At 38.6% G+C, this 19,978-nt stretch overlaps 1 protein-coding gene across 3 annotated transcripts in view; it reads right to left on the bottom strand.

Annotated features, from left to right (window-relative positions):
* OXR1 (oxidation resistance 1) overlaps positions 1-19,978 on the bottom strand; it is a 375,079-nt gene that overhangs the window by 132,471 nt on the left and 222,630 nt on the right. The window contains exon 1 of one of the 3 annotated variants that reach the window (XM_060127558.1): positions 7,250-7,289. The exons of the other annotated variants lie outside the window; for them this stretch is intronic. Coding sequence (XP_059983541.1) covers positions 7,250-7,268 — 19 coding nt within the window. The 5' untranslated portion in view covers positions 7,269-7,289. Of the gene's footprint in view, positions 1-7,249; positions 7,290-19,978 lie in introns of those variants that run through there. 3 annotated transcript variants of the gene reach the window in all.

Here is a 19,978-nt window from a genome sequence, read left to right as displayed (position 1 = left end):
TGTTACTTTATTATTACTATTTGAATGTCAACATGAGTGGAATTGGGGTCATTTGTTTGTACATTTTTCTATGTTAAAAACTCATACCTTCTTTTCAGAAAAAAAATTCGAAAAGTGATGGAGGAAAGAGGCTTCACTGTGTCCTGGCTGTGCTAAGCCAGGCAACTCTCAATTTTTCACTTAAGTGGAAGAAAATTGAAGAAATTAATTAATTGATTAATTGAAGAAAATTAATTAATTGAAGAAAACCCCAGAGAATAGCTGAATCTACATATAGTTCTATTTTCCCAATTAATCTACTTAGTCACTTAATTAAGGACATGGAGTGGTCTGAACACAGATTCCCGGAGCCAGGTCTTGGGTTTGAATCCTGATTCTGACCCTTAGCTTAGCTTGTTTGACTTCAGGCAAATTTCTTAATCTACCTGCATTTTAACTTCCTCCTTTGTAAAATGTAAAAAATAATTGTACCCAATGAATAGGGTTGATACAAGGATACAGTCAACAAATATTTATTTAGGACATATTATATACCAGGCTCAGCTCTTGGTACAAGGGATAGAATATGAAAAAAAAGACAAAAAAATCCTTCTTCACAGGGTTTGCATTCCAGTTAGCAAAATAAATATAAACACACATACATATGTTAGTGATAAGTGCTAAGGAAAAAAATAATAAACAAAGAAAGGTATGAACTGTGATGGGGCTGGAGGGATTTAAAGTTTTAGATAAGGTGACCAGGGAAGTTCACACTGAAAAGTACTGAAAAAAGACTGAAGAAAGCAAGGAAGCTGGCCCCCGCCAGTCGCTATGGGAGGAGCCTCTGAGGCAGAGGGAACAGTACTTGTAAAAGCCTTGAGGAAGAAAGAAGCTTGTCTGATGTGTTCAAGGGACAGCAAAAAGCCCAGTGTAGTTGGAGTGCAGTGAATTGTAGGAAGTTGTGTGTGTGTGTGTGTGTGTGTGTGTGTGTACTCGTGTCGGGGTGTCAGGTAGGGCCCTGTGCACCACGATGAGAACTTCAGCTTGGCTTTTACTCTGAGAGAGAAAAGCCCTTGAAGAGGTCTGTGCACACAGGAAAGACACAATGAGATTCAGGTTTTAACTGCATTCCTCCAGGTGCCTTACTGAAAGCTGACTGGTAGAGGGGCGATGGGGGAAAGCAAGGGCAGAGGCAGGGAGACCTATTGCCATAATGCAGTTGAAAGATGATGGTGTTTGGACCTAGAAGGAAGTAGTACAGGTGGTTAAGAGCTGGGCAGATTCTGGATTTATTTTGAGAATAGAGCTAGCAGAATCTCTGGGCTGATCAGATATAGAGTGGAAGAGGAAAAGGAAGAGTAGCAACGTTTCTGGCCTGAACGACTAGAAAAAGGGTGCTTCCAAGAACTGAAATACTAATAAATGCTCAATGCATGATTTATGTAATTTTGCTAAAATGTGTTAACCTGTTAATGAGTTAATAAATGGTACAGATGAACCTACTTGCTGGGCAGGAATAGAGACGCAGATGTAGACAACAGACGTGTGGACACAGTGGGAGGAGGGGAGGGTGGGATGAATTGGGAGATTAGGATTGACATACATACACTACCATGTGTAAAACAGATAGCTACTGGGAACCTGCTGTATAGCACAGGAGGCTCAGCTCGGTGCTCTGTGATGACCTAGATGGGAGGGATGGGGGTGGAGGGAGGTCTAAGAGGGAGGGGATATAGGCGTACATATAGCTGATTCACTTGTACAGCAGAAACTAACACAAAATTGTAAGGCAATTATACTCCAAAAAAAAAATATATATATATATATATATGTAAAGCACTTAGTCTAGTACTTAGTACCAAGTCAGCCCAATATAGGTGTTTGCTGTCAATTACTAACAAATTGAGATGGGAAATGTATTAACCCCCAGAATATTATTAGATGGGAAAATGTTCACAGTAGAGTTAAAACTTTTGGTCTTTGGAAATAAAGTGACTGAAATGAGATACTGAAAGACTCTCCGTTGGATGTTAAAGTATAGGAGATAAACAGGATTTTCAAGTAATGACCACAATTCCCTCTCCTTCAATTCCCCCTTTTCACCTGCACGTGCCTTTAATACAGTATTTTTCTCTTTTTTTATTCCTACCTCTTGAAAGTATCCATAACTTCAAAAAATAACACATGCACAAAACATTAACCTTCCAAAAAAAAAAAATCTTTGTGTTTTATACTCACTATAGCAATGGAATTTACATTCAACAATACTAGTTTAAGTACCATGGAAGTCCTTGTATTTTGAAGATACAACGATGACATTTATTTTTTATTGTTATTTTATGTTCTTGAAACTGTGAAAGCCAATACAATGAAATGTAAGTATTAGAGAATGCTCAAATACATACAGATATCCTAACCAGCTTTTTTTTTTTTAAAGCACTTTTGGTTTCTATGCAAAGGTTTGGTTTCTATGTTCTTCTATAGAATTCATTTTTCACTGGCGAATTGTAAGATGACATTTCAAGCTAAAAATATCTGGAATCTTCCTGTTGGCAGAAAAAGGGTCCTGGCTATGGAAATAATTATGTGACTGATTCCATTTGATTCAATTAACTTTGCATCATTTCATTTCTCCTTTGTGAATATCTGGGATCAGGGAGTAGGGCCCTTCCATAATTACTATTATGACTTAACAGTACTTTTTTCCCCCAGTGGGCATTAGCTTATACCTGTAACTCTCCTTCTGTAGGAAGTATGACTCTATTAAAATGTATGCTCATGTGCCGATTCTATTTCAGTTTAAGTCTTTATGTATAACAGGGCCTGGTAAATAAATAACACTGGGGGCCCAGTAAATAGACAATAAGGTTTGGCTGCTTCGACCAGACCAAGCAACTAAAACAAACACAGAAAGAACAATAACTGCTGGAAACCCCACTCCACCCCCTCCCACCGTGTTTTCCTCTGAAGGTGAGGAGTTAGACAAAACTCTTTGTCATATGCTGATTCCGAAATCCACTGTTAAACACGCTTATGTTATTTTTCCCAAAGCCTTACTGTAATTTACAGATCGGTATGGCTCTTAAATGGAAGGAACAAAGACAGGAAAAGAATTGGGGAATCTAAGTAACCTTTTATTTTTAATGCCACAGAGGTGCCGTGGGCTGTAGTTCTGCTAATTCAGTAAAGGATACAAGTTCTGAGACTAGTATGCATTCAGCACTGGGACTTAAAATAGCTTGAACGCTGCAAGTTGGAAGTTCTCTGAAGATAGATGTCACAGTTCTCCTTTAAATTCAGGCAGTGAGTTAATGGGTCAGATCATCATCTCCAATGATAATTAAAATGCAGAATGTACTCTCTTTAATTTGGGATAAATTCTATAATGTCTCCTTCTTTCCTCTTCCCAACCGTCTAAAGTTTTGTTCAATGTTGATGCTAAAATTGATAGCTGAACAGTACTTCATGGTTTATCAAGTGCTCTCAAATACATTTCGTATTCAATATTTTTACTGGCCCAATATTTTTTACAAATCGTCCTAACAATATCATGATGAAGAAATTATTCATATGATTTCTATTCTTTAGATATGTAATTTGAAACTCTGAGAACAATTCTGGATCACTAAGTACATATAGTTTAAAGGAGCAGAACCATAACTTGAACCACGTCTTTAATTTTTAAAAAACTGTACCCTTTCCATTTCATTACAGTTAAATATTGGTAATTATATTACTAAAAATTCTCTGAGTATTTTCCAGAGGTTTTCAGTCAAGACAGTTGCCCAAGAACAGGGAGAATCACCGTGCAAGGGAATTAGGGTGGAGGAAGGTACTGAGAAGAGACCAAAATTGACCCTGGATAAGCTACAGAACAGAAAGAGAATACTCTTACAGAGTTTGAATGTGAAATGCACAGCATTTAGCACATTATACAAGTAATGCATTTATCTATAATTTTTACTGCCATATTTCATCAAGACTGCATTTATTATAAGATGCACCACCAAGAGAAAAAACAACGAAACCCTGTCAATTAAACCATGAAACCCTGTCAATTAAACCATTGATCATAAGATATTTTGAGATTTTAATAAGTCAAAATGTGAAAAAAGGTACGTCTTAGAATCCAGGAAATATAGTACTGGTAACTGCGGAGGGTATGGGAATTCTCAAAATCAGTCAATATAACCTAACTAGACAATCAGTAAGCGTTTATTAAGTGCCTATGGATGGGTATGAAGAAGCAAAATGCATAATCTAGTTGAAGAGGCTTAAGTGCTACATATGAAATATTAATTGCTATCCTTCAGTTTCACAGTGATGACCACTGGTTGGAGAAAACAAATCTGCCTGTGCAAAAAAGATGTCTGGGTGTGCAAGTGCCAGGGGGTTATGAGGTATAGGAAGGAGTAGGAGAGAGGGGAATAAAGAGGAGAAAGCAGTTGGGGGAGGGGAGGGTAGCTTGGAGGACAGGTAGGAAGAATGGAGGGAGGAGGGGTCTAACCTGTCCAGGAGCTTCACTGAAATTCATGCGTGGTCTGAATCCTGTGCACACAGATCTCCTGATCCTATTAATTGCTGGGCTGTATGTGAAATGATTCTTTGAAACAACAGCTTTGAAAAAGGGCTTCAAACATTTTTGTAACGTCTATAGTCTAACCCTGATGATTTTTCCATTCTTTTTTTTTTTTTTTTTTTTTTTTTTTTTTTGTTTTTTTTATTTATTTATTTATTTATTTATTTTATTTTTTTTTTATTTTTTTACATCTTTATTGGGGTATAATTGCTTTACAATGGTGTGTTAGTTTCTGTTTTATAACAAAGTGAATCAGTCATACATAAACATATGTTCCCATATGTCTTCCCTGTTGCGTCTCCCTCCCTCCCACCCTCCCCATCCCACCCCTCCAGGCTGTCACAAAGCACCGAGCCAATATCCCTGTGCCATGCAGCTGCTTCCCACTAGCTATCTACCTTACTGCGTTTGTTAGTGTGTATATGCCCATGACTCTCTCTCGCCCTGTCACAGCTCACCCTTCCCCCTCCCCATAACCTCAAGTCCGTTCTCTAAGAGGTCTGCGTATTTATTCCTGCTTTACCCCTAGGTTTTTCATGACATTTTTTTTCTTATATTCCATATATATGTGTTAGCATACGGTATTTGTCTCTCTCTTTCTGACTTACTTCACTCTGTATGACAGACTCTAGGTCTATCCACCTCATTACAAATAGCTCAATTTCGTTTCTTTTTATGGCTGAGTAATATTCCATTGTATATATGTGCCACATCTTCTTTATCCATTCATCAGATGACGGATCCTATACATAGAGAACCCTAAAGATGCTATCCGAAAACTACTAGAGCTAATCAATGAATTTGGTAAAGTGGCAGGATACAAAATTAATGCACAGAAATCTCTGGCATTCCTATACACTAATGACGAAAAATCTGAAAGTGAAATCAAGAAAACACTCCCATTTACCATTGCAACAAAAAGAATAAAATATCTAGGAATAAACCTACCTAAGGAGACAAAAGACCTGTATGCAGAAAATTATAAGACACTGATGAAAGAAATTAAAGATGATATAAATAGATGGAGAGATATTCCATTCTTGTATATTGTTTAAATCACAAAGACTGAAGACTTAGACACTTTTGATACCTCTCAAATTTGAGCTAAATGTAGCTGCTTAAACATTGGACATTGCTTGGAAATTAAATTTTGTTATGACTGGTTTTCAACATTCTTGATGACTTAAAAGTTTTAGATTCTGTGATTAAAGTTAAAAAGTTGTTTGGGCTGAAACCAATCATCTAAATATTTAACTTGGGCATTTTGCATATTTTTATGATTATCAGCACACAATCTGTGTGCTGAACTGGAAAAATGAAATTAGATTGTTTATTTCTAATTAAAAACATTTCTGTTTCTGCAGTGAGATTTTCATAAATAAATTACCCTGTAATGTGAAATAATTGCTTTTGCAATTAACCAAGTAAGAAGAAAAGATACTCAACCTTTTAGCCGTGCATTATGCTCATAAATTTATTGCTAATTTGAAAGGGATAATATCCTGTAGCATCATTAAGCTTCATGACTAAGTGATAAACTACATTAGACATTCTGATACTGTTACATAGTTGCTTGTGATTGAGGAAAAACTAACCTAGTAATGGTAATTACTTCTTTTAAAAGGAAAAACTATAAATAAATAATAATGCAGAGCAATTTCATTTTTAAAAGTCAATAATGAATTCCATCTGCTGCATGCCATTAAAAATCAAAGAGGTTACTTACGTGCGTGCCTCAGATCTTTTTATATCTTTATGCCTTCCATTTAGAAGTATAGGTCGACCCATCAATGATAATGTTATTTTGACTTGTTTGACCAAAACATAAAGAAAGAAAAAGACGGGCTTCCCTGGTGGCGCAGTGGTTGGGGGTCCGCCTGCCGACGCAGGGGACGCGGGTTCGTGCCCCGGTCCGGGAGGATCCCACATGTCGCGGAGCGGCTGGGCCCGTGAGCCATGGCTGCTGAGCCTGTGCGTCCGGAGCCTGTGCTCCACAACGGGAGAGGCCGCAGCAGTGAGAGGCCAGCGTATCGCAAAAAAAGAAAAAAAAAAAAAGGAAAGACAAAAACCTCCTATTGATTTCCCTCCGCATTTCTGTGGAGCCTAAAGGACTTATTTCAATAAAATGCCAAAGGAAAACAAAGGCATTTAAGCAAACTTTTAAGAGGATGGTTAGGAGAGCCTAATGAAATGCATTACCAGTCTTTGAAACCCAGAGAACACGCATGAGCGTGTGACTTAATCACTATCATTACCCTAGCTGTGCACAACCTTTCAGTTACGGGCAAGATAAGGCAATATGCAAACCTTACTGGCAAATTTCATTTCCTATGAATGAATGAAAAAAGTCACTAATGACATATAAATGGCCACTGGACATGAAAACAGACCCAAAATCACTATGTTTGAATCTATTTCTGGTAGGGCCTCCATATAGAATCACAGCAGCTGCACCTACAGCAAATCATAGACAAATAATGTAGTTGCACGGAAAGTCTTTTTCATATCCTATATTCAGATTAGTATTTCAACAGAGTCACTCCCTCCTGACTGCCCCCAGCAAACATTCCCTTCCTGGAGGTAGTAACCAACAGATCCATATAGGTCATCTGGATTTTGAAAATGTAACAAAGTCACCTTTCTCTGACCGTCTAAAATGACTTGTTTAAAGCTGAGAGCACTTACACATACCTTTACGTGCGCAGAACATTTCTGAGGTCCTCCCTTCAACCCCTACTCAGCCAGCAAAGTGCTGCTCTCAGGAAGACAGGACGGGGATTTTGGTTCCTGTGCTTCCCCGGGTAATACAACACTTCCTTTCTGGGAGAGTGCCCTCTACTCCCGGCCCTGACCTCTGGTGGCAGTGTTTGAGTCTCAAAGGTTTCTGTTTCTGCACTCGGTAAAACCACTGTATCGCCTCCTGGCTGCGTAAGCCTCCCTCTTGTTTCACTGAACATTCTCGAAACAGTGCCAGCATGCTCTACATAAGACACTACTAAGTGGACCCTCTAAGTCTATCATGGAGTGAGATAACAGAACTCAGTATCTAACTTCTGTACGTTTCTTATCTTAAAGTGAATCAATGGCTCAGCCACCTTTAACAAATCTCTATTATGTACTCCTAACAGCACTGAGACTCAGCAGACCTGATAAGGCTGGGTCCTAACCTGACTGGTGTTTTATACCTTTACAGATATTTAAATGCTGTTAGCTCACTGTCCAAACATAAGTTTGATTTCTTTTTCTCCAGAACCTCCATCTGCATTGTCATGGTATAGTACACACTACTTTGCATTACAGTTATTTCCTTCTGTATTTTTTCCCTGTTAGGACAAGGAGAGAGTACATTATACAGCAACTATAATAGTGTGGAAACTTAGTAACTGAATGAATGAATGAGTCATAATAACTCGCTCTTCCTACCTGCCCCCCACCTCCCCTTAATTCACATTCTGTGTTAGTCCTTTAGAAGCAAATGGCACCATCCACAGCCTGGCTCTATTTGACTCCCTGTCAATATACTTAAACTTCAGAATCCTGGAGAAGACCTTGGTGGATGTTTCCCTTTTATTCTCCCCGGTCATCACATTTTTATGGAATCCTTCAGTGGCAGCTCACTGAGATATAAACATATGATAATACTGTATTTTATTTGGTGGGTAGGGTTTATTATCATCAGGAAGAGAAAATGTCAACTCAGTAGATAAAAATCCTTTGCAAGTCCAAGGTCTGCTGTCTGCCAAAATAGGCGGGCTCCAGGGGCAAGTTAAAAAAATATACAAGTCATTGAAAACTGTGTGCAGTACACTGTGATGGACTGACAATGCTTATAAAGAAAACGGAGTTCATATTACCACCAGTTCATGACACTGGCATCTCTACGCAATACAATAAGACCAAGATTTTGCGTGCAGTACAGAACTTATGGCCTTTGCCAAGTTCTGACAGTTCCGTAATAAGCTATTTATTAGCTAGTACAGAACCGGATCAAACCAACATGATTTCAGAGGAAAATGGTATAAACTGGCAATATAATTCATTCTCAAATGAAAATTTATGATATCTAATCTTCTCTATGGAGCTACCGTTGTATCCACCACAAACTATTTGGCTCCTTTAAGGGTTCCAGCCCCATTCCATATGAATGCTATTAATTAAATAAGACAACCTATGTAAAACTTCTGGTAAAGTTCCTGGCACTCCGCTATAAGTGTTTTAACAGCTATCAATTTCTATTCCATTCCTTAATCATATGACTGGCTTATTCCAGTCCTAGATACCATTCTACATAAGAGCAATGCTAATGCTAAACAATGCCTTACATGTAGGTAAGGCTTTATCATTTACAAAGTGCTTCAACTAATATTCTCTAGTTATACACACAACCACCCTGGGAAATGTTGCTTATTCTCCAAGTTTTGTGGAGTTAGCTAGGTATAGAAACTTAATGACAATGTATCCTGGCAGCTTTATATGGTGAACAAAAAGAGAGGCCAGAAGTGTTTTGAAGTTGCTCTAATGTTCACCTTCAAATAATTTCACATAGCTGCAGACTCCTGGAAACGACAGCAAGCAGGTAGAAAGCAGGAATGAACTGGCTCTTTCTTTAAATCAAGACTTTGTATTAGAAGAAGAGACTCACACACAAAAAACCCTAGACAAAACATAAACATATGGTTTTCAGGATCTGCAGAAAATGCAAAAGGGTGGCTTTTATATATTTACATCTCACATAGATGGTAATGCTATCTATATCTGCATTGTGTTTGAATTCAAATAATAGACGTATAAAGATGTACACACATAACAAATACACTTATAAACTGGTCATATGAAAAGTACTTGTATAAACAAATATCCATAGCTATATACATTTCATATCTACACAAGACACATATTTCCCAGTATTTTGTCATTTGCTCTTTCTTATTTGCTTTCACTAGGAATCTGATAGGAACTAGATTTGAGTCACTTGTCAGCTAAGTGTAGTTCTTTCAAGGTTTTGTAAGACCAAGTCAATCTTTTAATTGTGCTTAGAACCGGCCATTAGGCATCTGATGACATAGTTTCCAAAGAATAAATACTGGCTCTTGGGCATTGCTTCCTCTTAACTGTCCTTCAACTTTGGGATCCAGGCTGCTAAGAAGCTCTGTTTTTAAAATATTTTTAGTGCTGTGGTCAGGAATGCCACTGCTTCTACATAACCTCCGGTTTTTATTCTATATTCTCTTTCCAGTTTTTTTTAATGTATTTCCTATCTTACTTCTTGATTGAGTTGCCTTATATTATATATGTTACATCATGTAGATTGATCAATTCGTGATAATGAGACATTTTATTTCATTGAAAGGCTTTTTTTTTTTTCTTCAATTTTACTGTGGTAAGAACATAACGTTCTTACCACATAGTCTAGTTCTTATCAGATTCCTAATGTGAGCAAATAAGAAAGAGCACATGACAACATACCGGGACATACGTATTTTGTGTAGATATGACACATATATAGATATTTGTTTACATAGGTACTTTTCATATGACCATTTCACAAGTGTGTTTGATATATGTGTGTCTCTTATTTGAATTCCAACACTTAACATGTTAACATGCAAAATTTTGCATACAGTACATTACTGTTCATTATAATGTGACTTTTTTCCTTATTATTTTATTTTATTTTTTATTGAAGTATAGTTGATTTACAAAGTTGTGTTAGTTTCAAATATACAGCAAAATTATTCAGCTATATATATACACACACATATATATTCTTTTCCAGATTCTTTTCCACTATAGGTTATTACAAGATAGTGAATTTAGTTCTCTGTGCTATACAGTAGGTCCTTGTTGTTTCCTTTATATACAGTGGTGTGTATATGTTAATCCCAAACTCCCAATTTATGCCTCCCTCCCTTTCCCCTTTGGTAACCATAAGTTTGTTTTCTATGGCTGTGGGTCTATTTCTGTATTGTAAATAAGTTCACTTGTATCATTTTTTAAAGATTCCACATACAAGTGATATCATATGATACTCGTTTTTCTCTTTCTGACTTACTTCACTTAGTATGATAATCTCTAGGTCCATCCATGTAGCTGCAAAAGGCAAAATTTCATTCTTTTCTATGGCTGAGTAATATTCCATTGTATATATATACCACATCTTCTTTATCCATTCAACTATCAATGGACATTTAGGTTGCTTCCATGACTTGGCTATTGTAAATAGTGCTGCTATGAACATTGGGGTGCATATATCTTTTCAAATTACGTTTTCTCTGTATACATGCCCAGGAGTGGGATTGCTGGATCATACGGCAGTTTTATTTTTAGTTTTTTAAGGAACCTCCATACCGTTCTCCATAGCGGCTGCACCAATCTACATTCCCACCAACAGTGTAGGAGGGTTCCTTTTTCTCCACACCCTCTCCAGCAAATAATGTGACTTTAAATGTAAAAATTTGTTGTTTTATTTCTATGCGATGGATAAATCTGCTTGATTACACAATTAGGACTTGTTCAAACTGAACTTTTTTTTGAAAATGGTAGGGATAGGACCCTTTGCTAAAGGAAAATTTATGAAAAAATAGTCTTTCCAATACTTGGGTAATTTCAGAATCTTGTGGTCTTCCTATTTATAGATGTTAATTGTTGGCAGGTAGGATTATAAAAGCACTTTTGCTAATAACACGTTACAATGCCAAGGATACAACCTTAACTTGAGATGTGAATTTTACTTGTAGCCTGCACCCTTATCAAAATGCATGCTACAGAAAAGAAAAAGAACACTTTCCTCCTCAGGTGAAGTGGCAAACAAATGTGGTTAAGATGCTGAGTGATCAGCGGTGTCAGTTCTAAAACAAAGGTTTTCCAGGGGATGAATGCAAGGAGAGGCGATGTTCCCTGGTGGGGAGAAAACATCCACTTCTCTATGAGAAAGGCTACTTATCAAGTATTTAATTTTCTTTTAGAAGAGAAAGGGTGTTTAAGAGCGATTTTTAAAAGAAAGTTTGAACTGCTTACAGTAGCGATTATTGCTGGGTATACGTAGGGTATTTCAAGTGTACTAGTCTTCATGGTAATAAATGTCTCACAAAATTCCTGTAAGTTTAGTTTGCCTAAAAGAGCTTTCACCAAACCAGATCAGGTAGCACGTAACAAAATTAATGCTGTTTACTGAGCAGCTAGTGTTTGAGGGAAGCCTTTGCCAAACACTGGAGTTACAGTGGCGATTCAGTAACCTGATATACACAGTCTTTTTAATTTTCTTCTTTCTCCTTGTGAACATACTTTCTGAATGAAGGGAAAAAAGCCCCAAGTTCTGTGTTTTTCCCTTGGGAATAATGTCTCCTATTGAGCAGGGAGCACAATTTCTGTTCTATTTTTCCCTCCTGTTATATTTCTCAGCAATCCACACTAAACAGTCAGCTTGTCTCCTTTCTCTGGGCTGTATCAGCTAACGTAAATATTGCAGAGTGAGCAACAGTTAAGACGCTGGAGGCAGTCTGCCTGGGTTCCAGCCTCCACTTTCCAGCCATGAGGCCTGGGGTAAATTATTAACCTCTCTGCCTCTCGGTTTTCTCACCTGTGAAACTAGGATTTTAATACTTCCTACCTCATAGGGCTGCTATGAGGATTAAGTGCTTTAATACATACGAGAAACTCAGAATAGTACTTGGCATGGAATAAGTACTCAATAAATGCTAGCTTGTTAAATTATCATTATAAAGAGAAAGCTATAAAAGTAGGTGTAGGTATTTCACATATTGCCAGCCATATCAAGATAAGCCATGTTAATACAACATTCTTTAAAATACAGAAATTTATTAGGATGAACTCTTCAAAACAAAGCTCTCCTTAACTATCTGATTTTGAAATTTCAAAATTGTCATAAGAAAAGAGATGCAGAAAGGAAATAAAGGAAAAAACCCCTCAGTTCATAATGACAAATGAGTTTTAAGCTTGATTTCAAGCTCCTATAGTAAAGTCTAACTAAGAAAATGAATGATTCCACACATAAAAATTTACACAGTCCCTGAAAATTATTATAGCCTAAAAGAATTATGTTAAAGTTAGTGTTTGATTAAAATAGTTATGTCAATCAATGGTGCCTTGGGACTTACCTGGTGGTGCAGTGGTTAAGAATCAGCCTGCCAATGCAGGGGACATGGGTTCGAGCCCTGGTCCAGGAGGATCCCACATGCTATGGAGCAACTAAGCCCGTGCGCCACAACTACTGAGCCTGTGCTCTAGAGCCAGTGAGCCACAACTACTGAGCCCTGTGCCACAACTACTGAAGCCCACGGCGCCTAGGGCCCGTGCTCCGCAACAAGAGAAGCCACCACAATGAGAAGCCCATGCACCACAATGAAGAGTAGCCCCCGCTCACGGCAACTAGAGAAAGCCTGTGCACAGCGACGAAGACCCAACACAGCCAAAAATAAATAAATAAATAGATCGATCGATCAATCAATAAATAAATAAATATTAAAAACAAATCAATGGTGCCTTGGACATTGTCTAATAGTGTATATCTTAAACTTTTACTTTATTATAATTATTAATTTAAAAAATTTCCCCAGATATGAATTATATGCCATATAATTTTTTTTCAACAAAAGGGAGACAATCATTAAGATTATGGACATTGAGAAGTGGAAACAACAAAGATCAAGCAGAAGATTATAAAAGAGAAAAACAATGAAATGATTAGTGACTGATTAATAAGAAAAGAAAATGGAATAGATATCATTTAAGAAAATAATTCAAGATCTCTCAGTCACATTGGTCAGAAACAAGTTAGTCCTCTTGAAAATCAGAATGACCTTTTAGCTTTTGTTTTCACATATGTTAACCAAATGTAGTGTAGAAATTAAAATTATACTATATTTGATCTATTTAGACTATGTGGCTGGAAATTGATGTAAAAACTGGAATTCATTATTTTATTTTTTAAAACAATCTATTACACTTCCTGAAAAAAGTCATTTCTATAGTTCAAAAGCAAAAGTACTCTCCATCACCATTTAATGGCTGGGAAAAAAAAAAAAAAAAAAGCCTAGATTTGACTAAGTTAATTTTGGAATAGTCAGGAAAGAATGGGGATGCGAAACAGCAAAAGGAAGATATCTGGGATGTCCAGGCTGTCTGCCCAGCACTGCTACTTTACATGGAACAAAGGCTTTGCCCCATCAGCTTGAAAGAATCTTCTTGTGCCTTGTAAATTATACTGAGGATTTGGATTTTCATCTGAGGGCAATAGGGAGGTACTTAGGCTTTTAAGCAGAGCACCTTTTGACATCACCGTTACAGTTCTCCAGGGTCTGTCCAATTCTGGCTCTTTAATTCTCAGGGCAACATCTTTGAACTAGATGGGACTCTCCTCCCATTGTCCTTGGTCCCCAATATCCTTTCTTCCCCACAAAATGCAATCCAGTTTGTGTTCTCAGTCCAAGTAGAAAACCATGAGGACAACTGAAATCAATGCTCAGACAAAATCAGACCTGACAGAGTGGATTCACTACTCACAGGATCCGGCCTAAGAACTCCTTTCCATCATCACCCCCTCTTGCTCACTGAGTTTAACATATGCAGGCTTCTTTGCTGTTCTTTGAACATACCAAGCATGCTCCTGTCCTAACACTTTTGTACTTGTGGTTCCCCTTTTCTTACAATGCTCTCCCCAGATATTGGCCTGACCTTGCTGCCTCATTCTATTTAAGTCCCTGTTCACATAGCTCTTCCTTAGAGAGGTCTTTTCTCACTACAGTATCCAGGGAAGCAGCCCCTTACATGTTTTTTCCTTCCTGACACATCACTAACTGATATTATACCTTTATATGTTTCTGCATAGTCCCCCCTACTAGAATTTAAGCTCTAAGAATGTTCATTGCTATAGTTCCCCACAACCAAAACAATGTCTGGAACATTGTAGGAGACCACGTAATATCCATTCAATGGCCCAACTAGAAGTTGCTGGGCATATCACAGATGTCCAATGAGTACTTGTGGAAAACCTATTAAGGTTTAGACTGAATGAATGTGTACATGCTTTATGCTAGATTAAAAATATGTATTCATAATAATAATTCTATTGCTATTTTATTTTAAATTTGCTTATAATTACTGATTTGCTCAGACTTGGGGTGTCATGAGTCTTTCCTAGAGTAATGTTGTCTAAATTGAGATTTAAAGAGAGAAATAAATTAGGCAAACAGGATCATGTGTTGAAAAGGTAGGTGGGAACAGGGGAAAGGGAAAGTACTCAAGGCAGAGAGACTACAGGGGAAAAGGCCTGGTGAGGAAGCTTCAACTGCAAGAAGTCCAGTGTGACAGAAGCATGCTATAGGAGAAGACATGATAAATTATGGTACAGAGAGAGGAGAGATATGAGATTAGGGAAATAAGCAGGAACCAGGGCCTTCATGTGCCCTGTAAATTACACTGAGAATTTAGATTTTAATCTGAGGGCAATAGGGAGAGCATTAATAAGATCAGACTTGAACTCTAAAAATTAGCCCCAGTACAGGAGACGGACTGGAGGGGGACATATCCTGAATGTAAGAATGGTCTTAGGAGGTGATGATTATAATCCATGTGATATATGAAGCTAAATAACGACAGTAGGGACTGAAAGAAGTGAATCAGTCGAAGACACTTTACGGGTTAGAATAGCTAGGATTTCTTGAGTGATTATAGCTGCTCTGATGGGGGAGATGTGCTTGGGGTGGTAGAAGAAAGAACCTATTTTGGTACCAGAGAATACTGACGGCAACTCAGCTTTAAAGGGGGGCATTAGAAAACCAGCTATGGAAAGGTTGGTTTTGAAATACCTGTGGAATATCCTAGGAGATGTCTAGTAAACAGTTGTAGGTCTAAAGTTTATGATAATCTTCTCAGCTGGAAAGTTAGATTCGAACATCATCTGCTCATGGATGTGAATTAATATTGCTTAGGACAAACATATTCTCATATATTCTTTACCTAGATTCAGCCATTGTTAATAGTTTATCCCATTGGTTTTACATTTGTGCTCTCCCTCTGTCTTCTCTCTCTGACATATATGTATACATACACACACACATAATGTATATATTTGTTGAACCATTTGAGGGTAAGTTACATGCATCATGGCTTTGGCCCTAAATACTCAAGTGTATACTTCCTATGAATATGGATATTCGTGCATACCCACGAAGATGCACTTTTCAATTTAGTCAATTTCACATTGCCAGAATACTTTTTTATATGATTGTTGTCTGCAGTCCAGTTTTGACTACTGACCCAATAATGACTCCGGACAGCATTTTTAATTCTCAAGTTAAGGTTGATTTCTTCTGCTAAGTTTGGCTTTCACAATTACACAGAAGTCTAAGAGTCACGTTAAGTAGTTGATTTTGTTTGCATTTTCCTTCCTATAAAAGAAGTAATAAGGTTTGAAAATATATTTCTTTATATTACTGAAATCCATCTCCTGCAGCTTTTTTTTTTTTTAATTCTATGAGTTCTATCATCTACATAAGGGCAAAGCTATCACATGAATAAAAAAGAGTTGCCCAACTGACCTCCTCTGTATAGTATTTGCTTTGATGCTTTTTTATGAGCAATAAAGCTTCTTAAGCCCCCAGGGAACACTCTTCCTGTTCTTAAGATCACCTAATTTTTGTTTGTTTCTTTTTGTTTTTTTTGGCCTCCTGGCTTGTGGGATCTTAGTTCCATGGACTAAGGATTGAACCTGGGCCCTCGGCAGTGAGAGCGCAGAGTCCTAAACACTGGACAGCCAGGGAATTCCCAAGATCAGCTAATTTGAGTTATATTATTTTTTTTCTCCCTTTAGGAAAGTAATTGATAAGGAAGGGATGGTGGGTAGTGGTGGAAGGAGACAAAGTCCAGTCTGTAAAGTAGACTTTATGATTAAAGTCACCTTTAAGAAGTATCAAAATTGTAATTCTAAAAACTGTAACGCACCGAAGCATCAGCTAGAGCTAAATTCAGTAGGTTGTCAGCAAGAGCTCAGAGTAGGACGATATAAACCATCAGCATTCCAAACCTAACAGGACCAGAGCTGCACAATGGGAGGCTTTATTTATAGGAATCCTTTCGCACCCACTTGCAAAGTTGCTGAACTGGTTTCTGTTTCCTTTGTGGGTGCTTTGGTCAAAGAAGAGAAGCCTGTTTTGGCTTGTCACTGAATGTTGATCTTTAATGGAAAAGAAACAGATTTATCAGAATTATTTACCTCCAAAAGAGTCCTGACTTCACCTTGTTCAAAGCCACCCATAGCTGTGCAAATGGCTTCCTCGCTTCCCATCCCTCTTTTTTTAGATATGAGAAATGGGCCTGGGTTAATCTGCAAGCCACGTCAAAGGCAAAGGTTTGATATGTCTTAAATCTCTGATAAAAAATAGTACACATAGCAGTCCTTAGCTGCCCTCGGAAACCACCACCAAGATGACCAAACCATGATACGTTTGTCATTAGGCTACCGGAAGATTTGCCCCAAAAGTACGTGAACTTGGGTGTACCTTCATAAGGTATCTGTTTTAGAACCTTAAAAACAAAATCAAATGGTGGGGCTCCAGTATAAAGCTGTAAAATTAGGGGCTTTGAAATCAGACACATCTGAGTTTGAATTCTCTCTCTGCTGCTTACTCTGTTGCTTTGGCTGAATTACATAAAGCTCTCTATCCCCCAGTTGCCTCGATAGTAACAAGGGAGCGATAGCACGTACCTGCCAGGGCATTAAATGAGGATTAAATGAGATAACATATGTGACATGTCTAAGTACAATATCTACCATATGGTAGGTGCTTAAAAATAATTCCCTGAGCCCTTCAGCATGCTGACAAGGACTGATTTACTACAAAGCAGAAGGCCTGATTCAAGGCAGAAGGATTGATTTAAGGCAGAAGAGGTGGAGAGGAGGGACCCGAGTCTTCCTGGAGGCGGTGACATAAATCAGTGAAGGAAGGAAAGCAGGAGACAGGCGGCTATGTCATGGTCTAGACGAGGGCACAAGAAGCTCGAACTTGGATAGCACCAGTGAGGAAGACGGCTGGAGAGGACTTGTGAGAGTGTTAGGGGGCACAAGAGTCATGTAACTCCCAATGTTCACGTCTGCGTGGCAGAGAGAGTGATGCTGCCCTTGCACCCAGCGGGCAGGAAGAGATGGCTTGAGTCAAAAATGGTCATTTGAGGGCTTCCCTGGTGGCGCAGTGGTTGAGGGTCTGCCTGCCGATGCAGGGGACACGGGTTCGTGCCCCGGTCGGGGAGGGTCCCGCGTGCCGCGGAGCGGCTGGGCCCGTGAGCCATGGCCACTGAGCCTGCGCGTCCGGAGCCTGTGCTCCGCAACGGGAGAGGCCACAACAGTGAGAGGCCCGCGTACCGCAAAAAAAAAAAAAAAAAAAAAAAAAAAAAAAAAGGTCATTTGAATTCTCAGGTGTTTCCAGGGACCCACAGACTCTTAGGGGGCAGTCGCTCAGCTCCAGCTGGACGTGTGGTGCCTTAAGCTTAACAGAAAGGTTAGCACCCAAGTTCTATTTTGGGGGAGTCAGCTACATATAGGTGAGTTGATACCACCGCAGAAAATATCCTCAAGAAAGGAAAAAGTGTAGAGAAAGAAGAGAACAGGAAAGCTCTAGACCATGTGTATTTAGGTCAGACGTCACAATCCTGTTCTTCATTTTTCAGCTTTAAAGGCAGAGTGCCAAAACTATGTTTGTAGAAGGTGTTGAAACATAGTGTGGGAGGTTCTACACTCACCTGGTTTCTGGGACATTGGTCAGTTGGCGCCTTCTTATTTAAACCACAAAAAACATTCAGAGAGGGTTTCTTTCTTTATGGGGGATCAAGAATAGCAAAAACTAACATTCCCTGTGTTGCTTCGTGGCAGGTACTCTGGTGCCGTAGGTAGAATAATGACCCCTAAAAGCGCCCTTGTCCTAATCCCCCAAACCTGTGAATATGTTACCTTAAGTAGCAAAGGGGAATTAAGGTTGTAGACAGAACTGAGATTCAGATGAAATGAATGAAGGTTGCTAATCAGTTGGCCTTGAGATGGGAAATTAACCTGGTGGGCCCAGTGTAATCACAAGAGTCCTCCTAAGTGGAAGAGGGAGCCAGGAGGGTCAGTGCCTGTGTGATGCATGTGAGAAAGACTTGATCAGCCATCGCTGGCCCTGAAGATGGCAGTGGGCCACCAGCCAAGGGCTGTAGCCAGAAACCTCTAAAAGCCTCTAGAAGCTAGAAAAGGCAGGAAAAGAGATCCTCCCCTAGAGCCTTCAGAAAGAAATGTAGCCTCCACACATACTGACTAGCCTAGTGAGATGCATTTTGGACTTCAGACCACCAGAACTGTAAGATAATAAATTTGTGTTGTTTTAAGCCACTCACTTTTTGATAATTTGTTACAATTGTAACAGGAAACGAATACATCTGGTAAATAGTTCACATACCTTACTTGAGGTAAGACCTATTATTACCCCCAATTTACAGAGAATTAAAATGAAGAGAAGTCATACCTTGGTCTGCAACCAAAGCCTGTGCTCTTAGTCACTACGTTTCCCCCTCCAAATTCTTCCAAAATATTGGGTTGGCCAATAAGTTCATTTGGGTTTTTCCATAAGATTTTCGGAAAACCCAAACGAACTTTTCGGCCCGCCCAACATCTAGCGAGGAGCCTCAAGTCATCAGCTTTCGTTTTTTACAAAATTCCTCAACATAGTTCTACTCATCTAAAGACAACTACGTCATATTATAATGGGACAAGAATGGATTATAATCGCACCCAATAAAAACAGTATGACTGTCTCCTCGTTAGGATGACTTTGTATTAGTTGCTTTCAACCAGGAATGTAAGAAGTGCCTTGTCACAAATAACGAATTCCCACTCCTTGAAGCTTAGTGTTTACGCTGTTTCAACATCAATGAGAAGTAGGAGCTCTCTGACTTGAGGTCTTTAGCAATGCCCTTGTTCACATTAAACTCTAGCTATTTCTGTTCTGGCTCCTCCCCTCCAGAAGGCGGCTGGCTTGATTAAAGCAGGCCATTAGGTAAGCCTAGGCTGAGGCTTGCCGGAGAAGAAGGAAGAACATCTGACCTGTACAAATAGACCGCAGACAGAAACCAGATCGGCAATGCCAACAGCCGGCCATACCCTATCCTTGTGTTTTAATTTAATTCCTGTAGTTGTAATTTTGATAAACAATTCCTTTTAAAAAAATTTTAGTTTTCAAGTGCAAGATAGTACGGAGTTTTTATCTTTATGAATAACCTTATACAGTAAACGTTTCTAAAAGCTTGCCTTTCCCATGAAATCTTTCTCCTCACTCCCCTTCAGCACAAAGGAATGAATTCGCCCTAATGCAAATCAAAAGTCCCAGAATCTCACCTCCTTCATCTTGTAACATTTCAAGAAATCTAAGCTGA

This window comes from Lagenorhynchus albirostris, chromosome 17 (assembly GCF_949774975.1).
Source record: "Lagenorhynchus albirostris chromosome 17, mLagAlb1.1, whole genome shotgun sequence".
In the NCBI taxonomy this organism is placed as follows: Eukaryota; Metazoa; Chordata; class Mammalia; order Artiodactyla; family Delphinidae; genus Lagenorhynchus; species Lagenorhynchus albirostris.
This window is presented reverse-complemented; position numbering and strand designations above follow the sequence as displayed.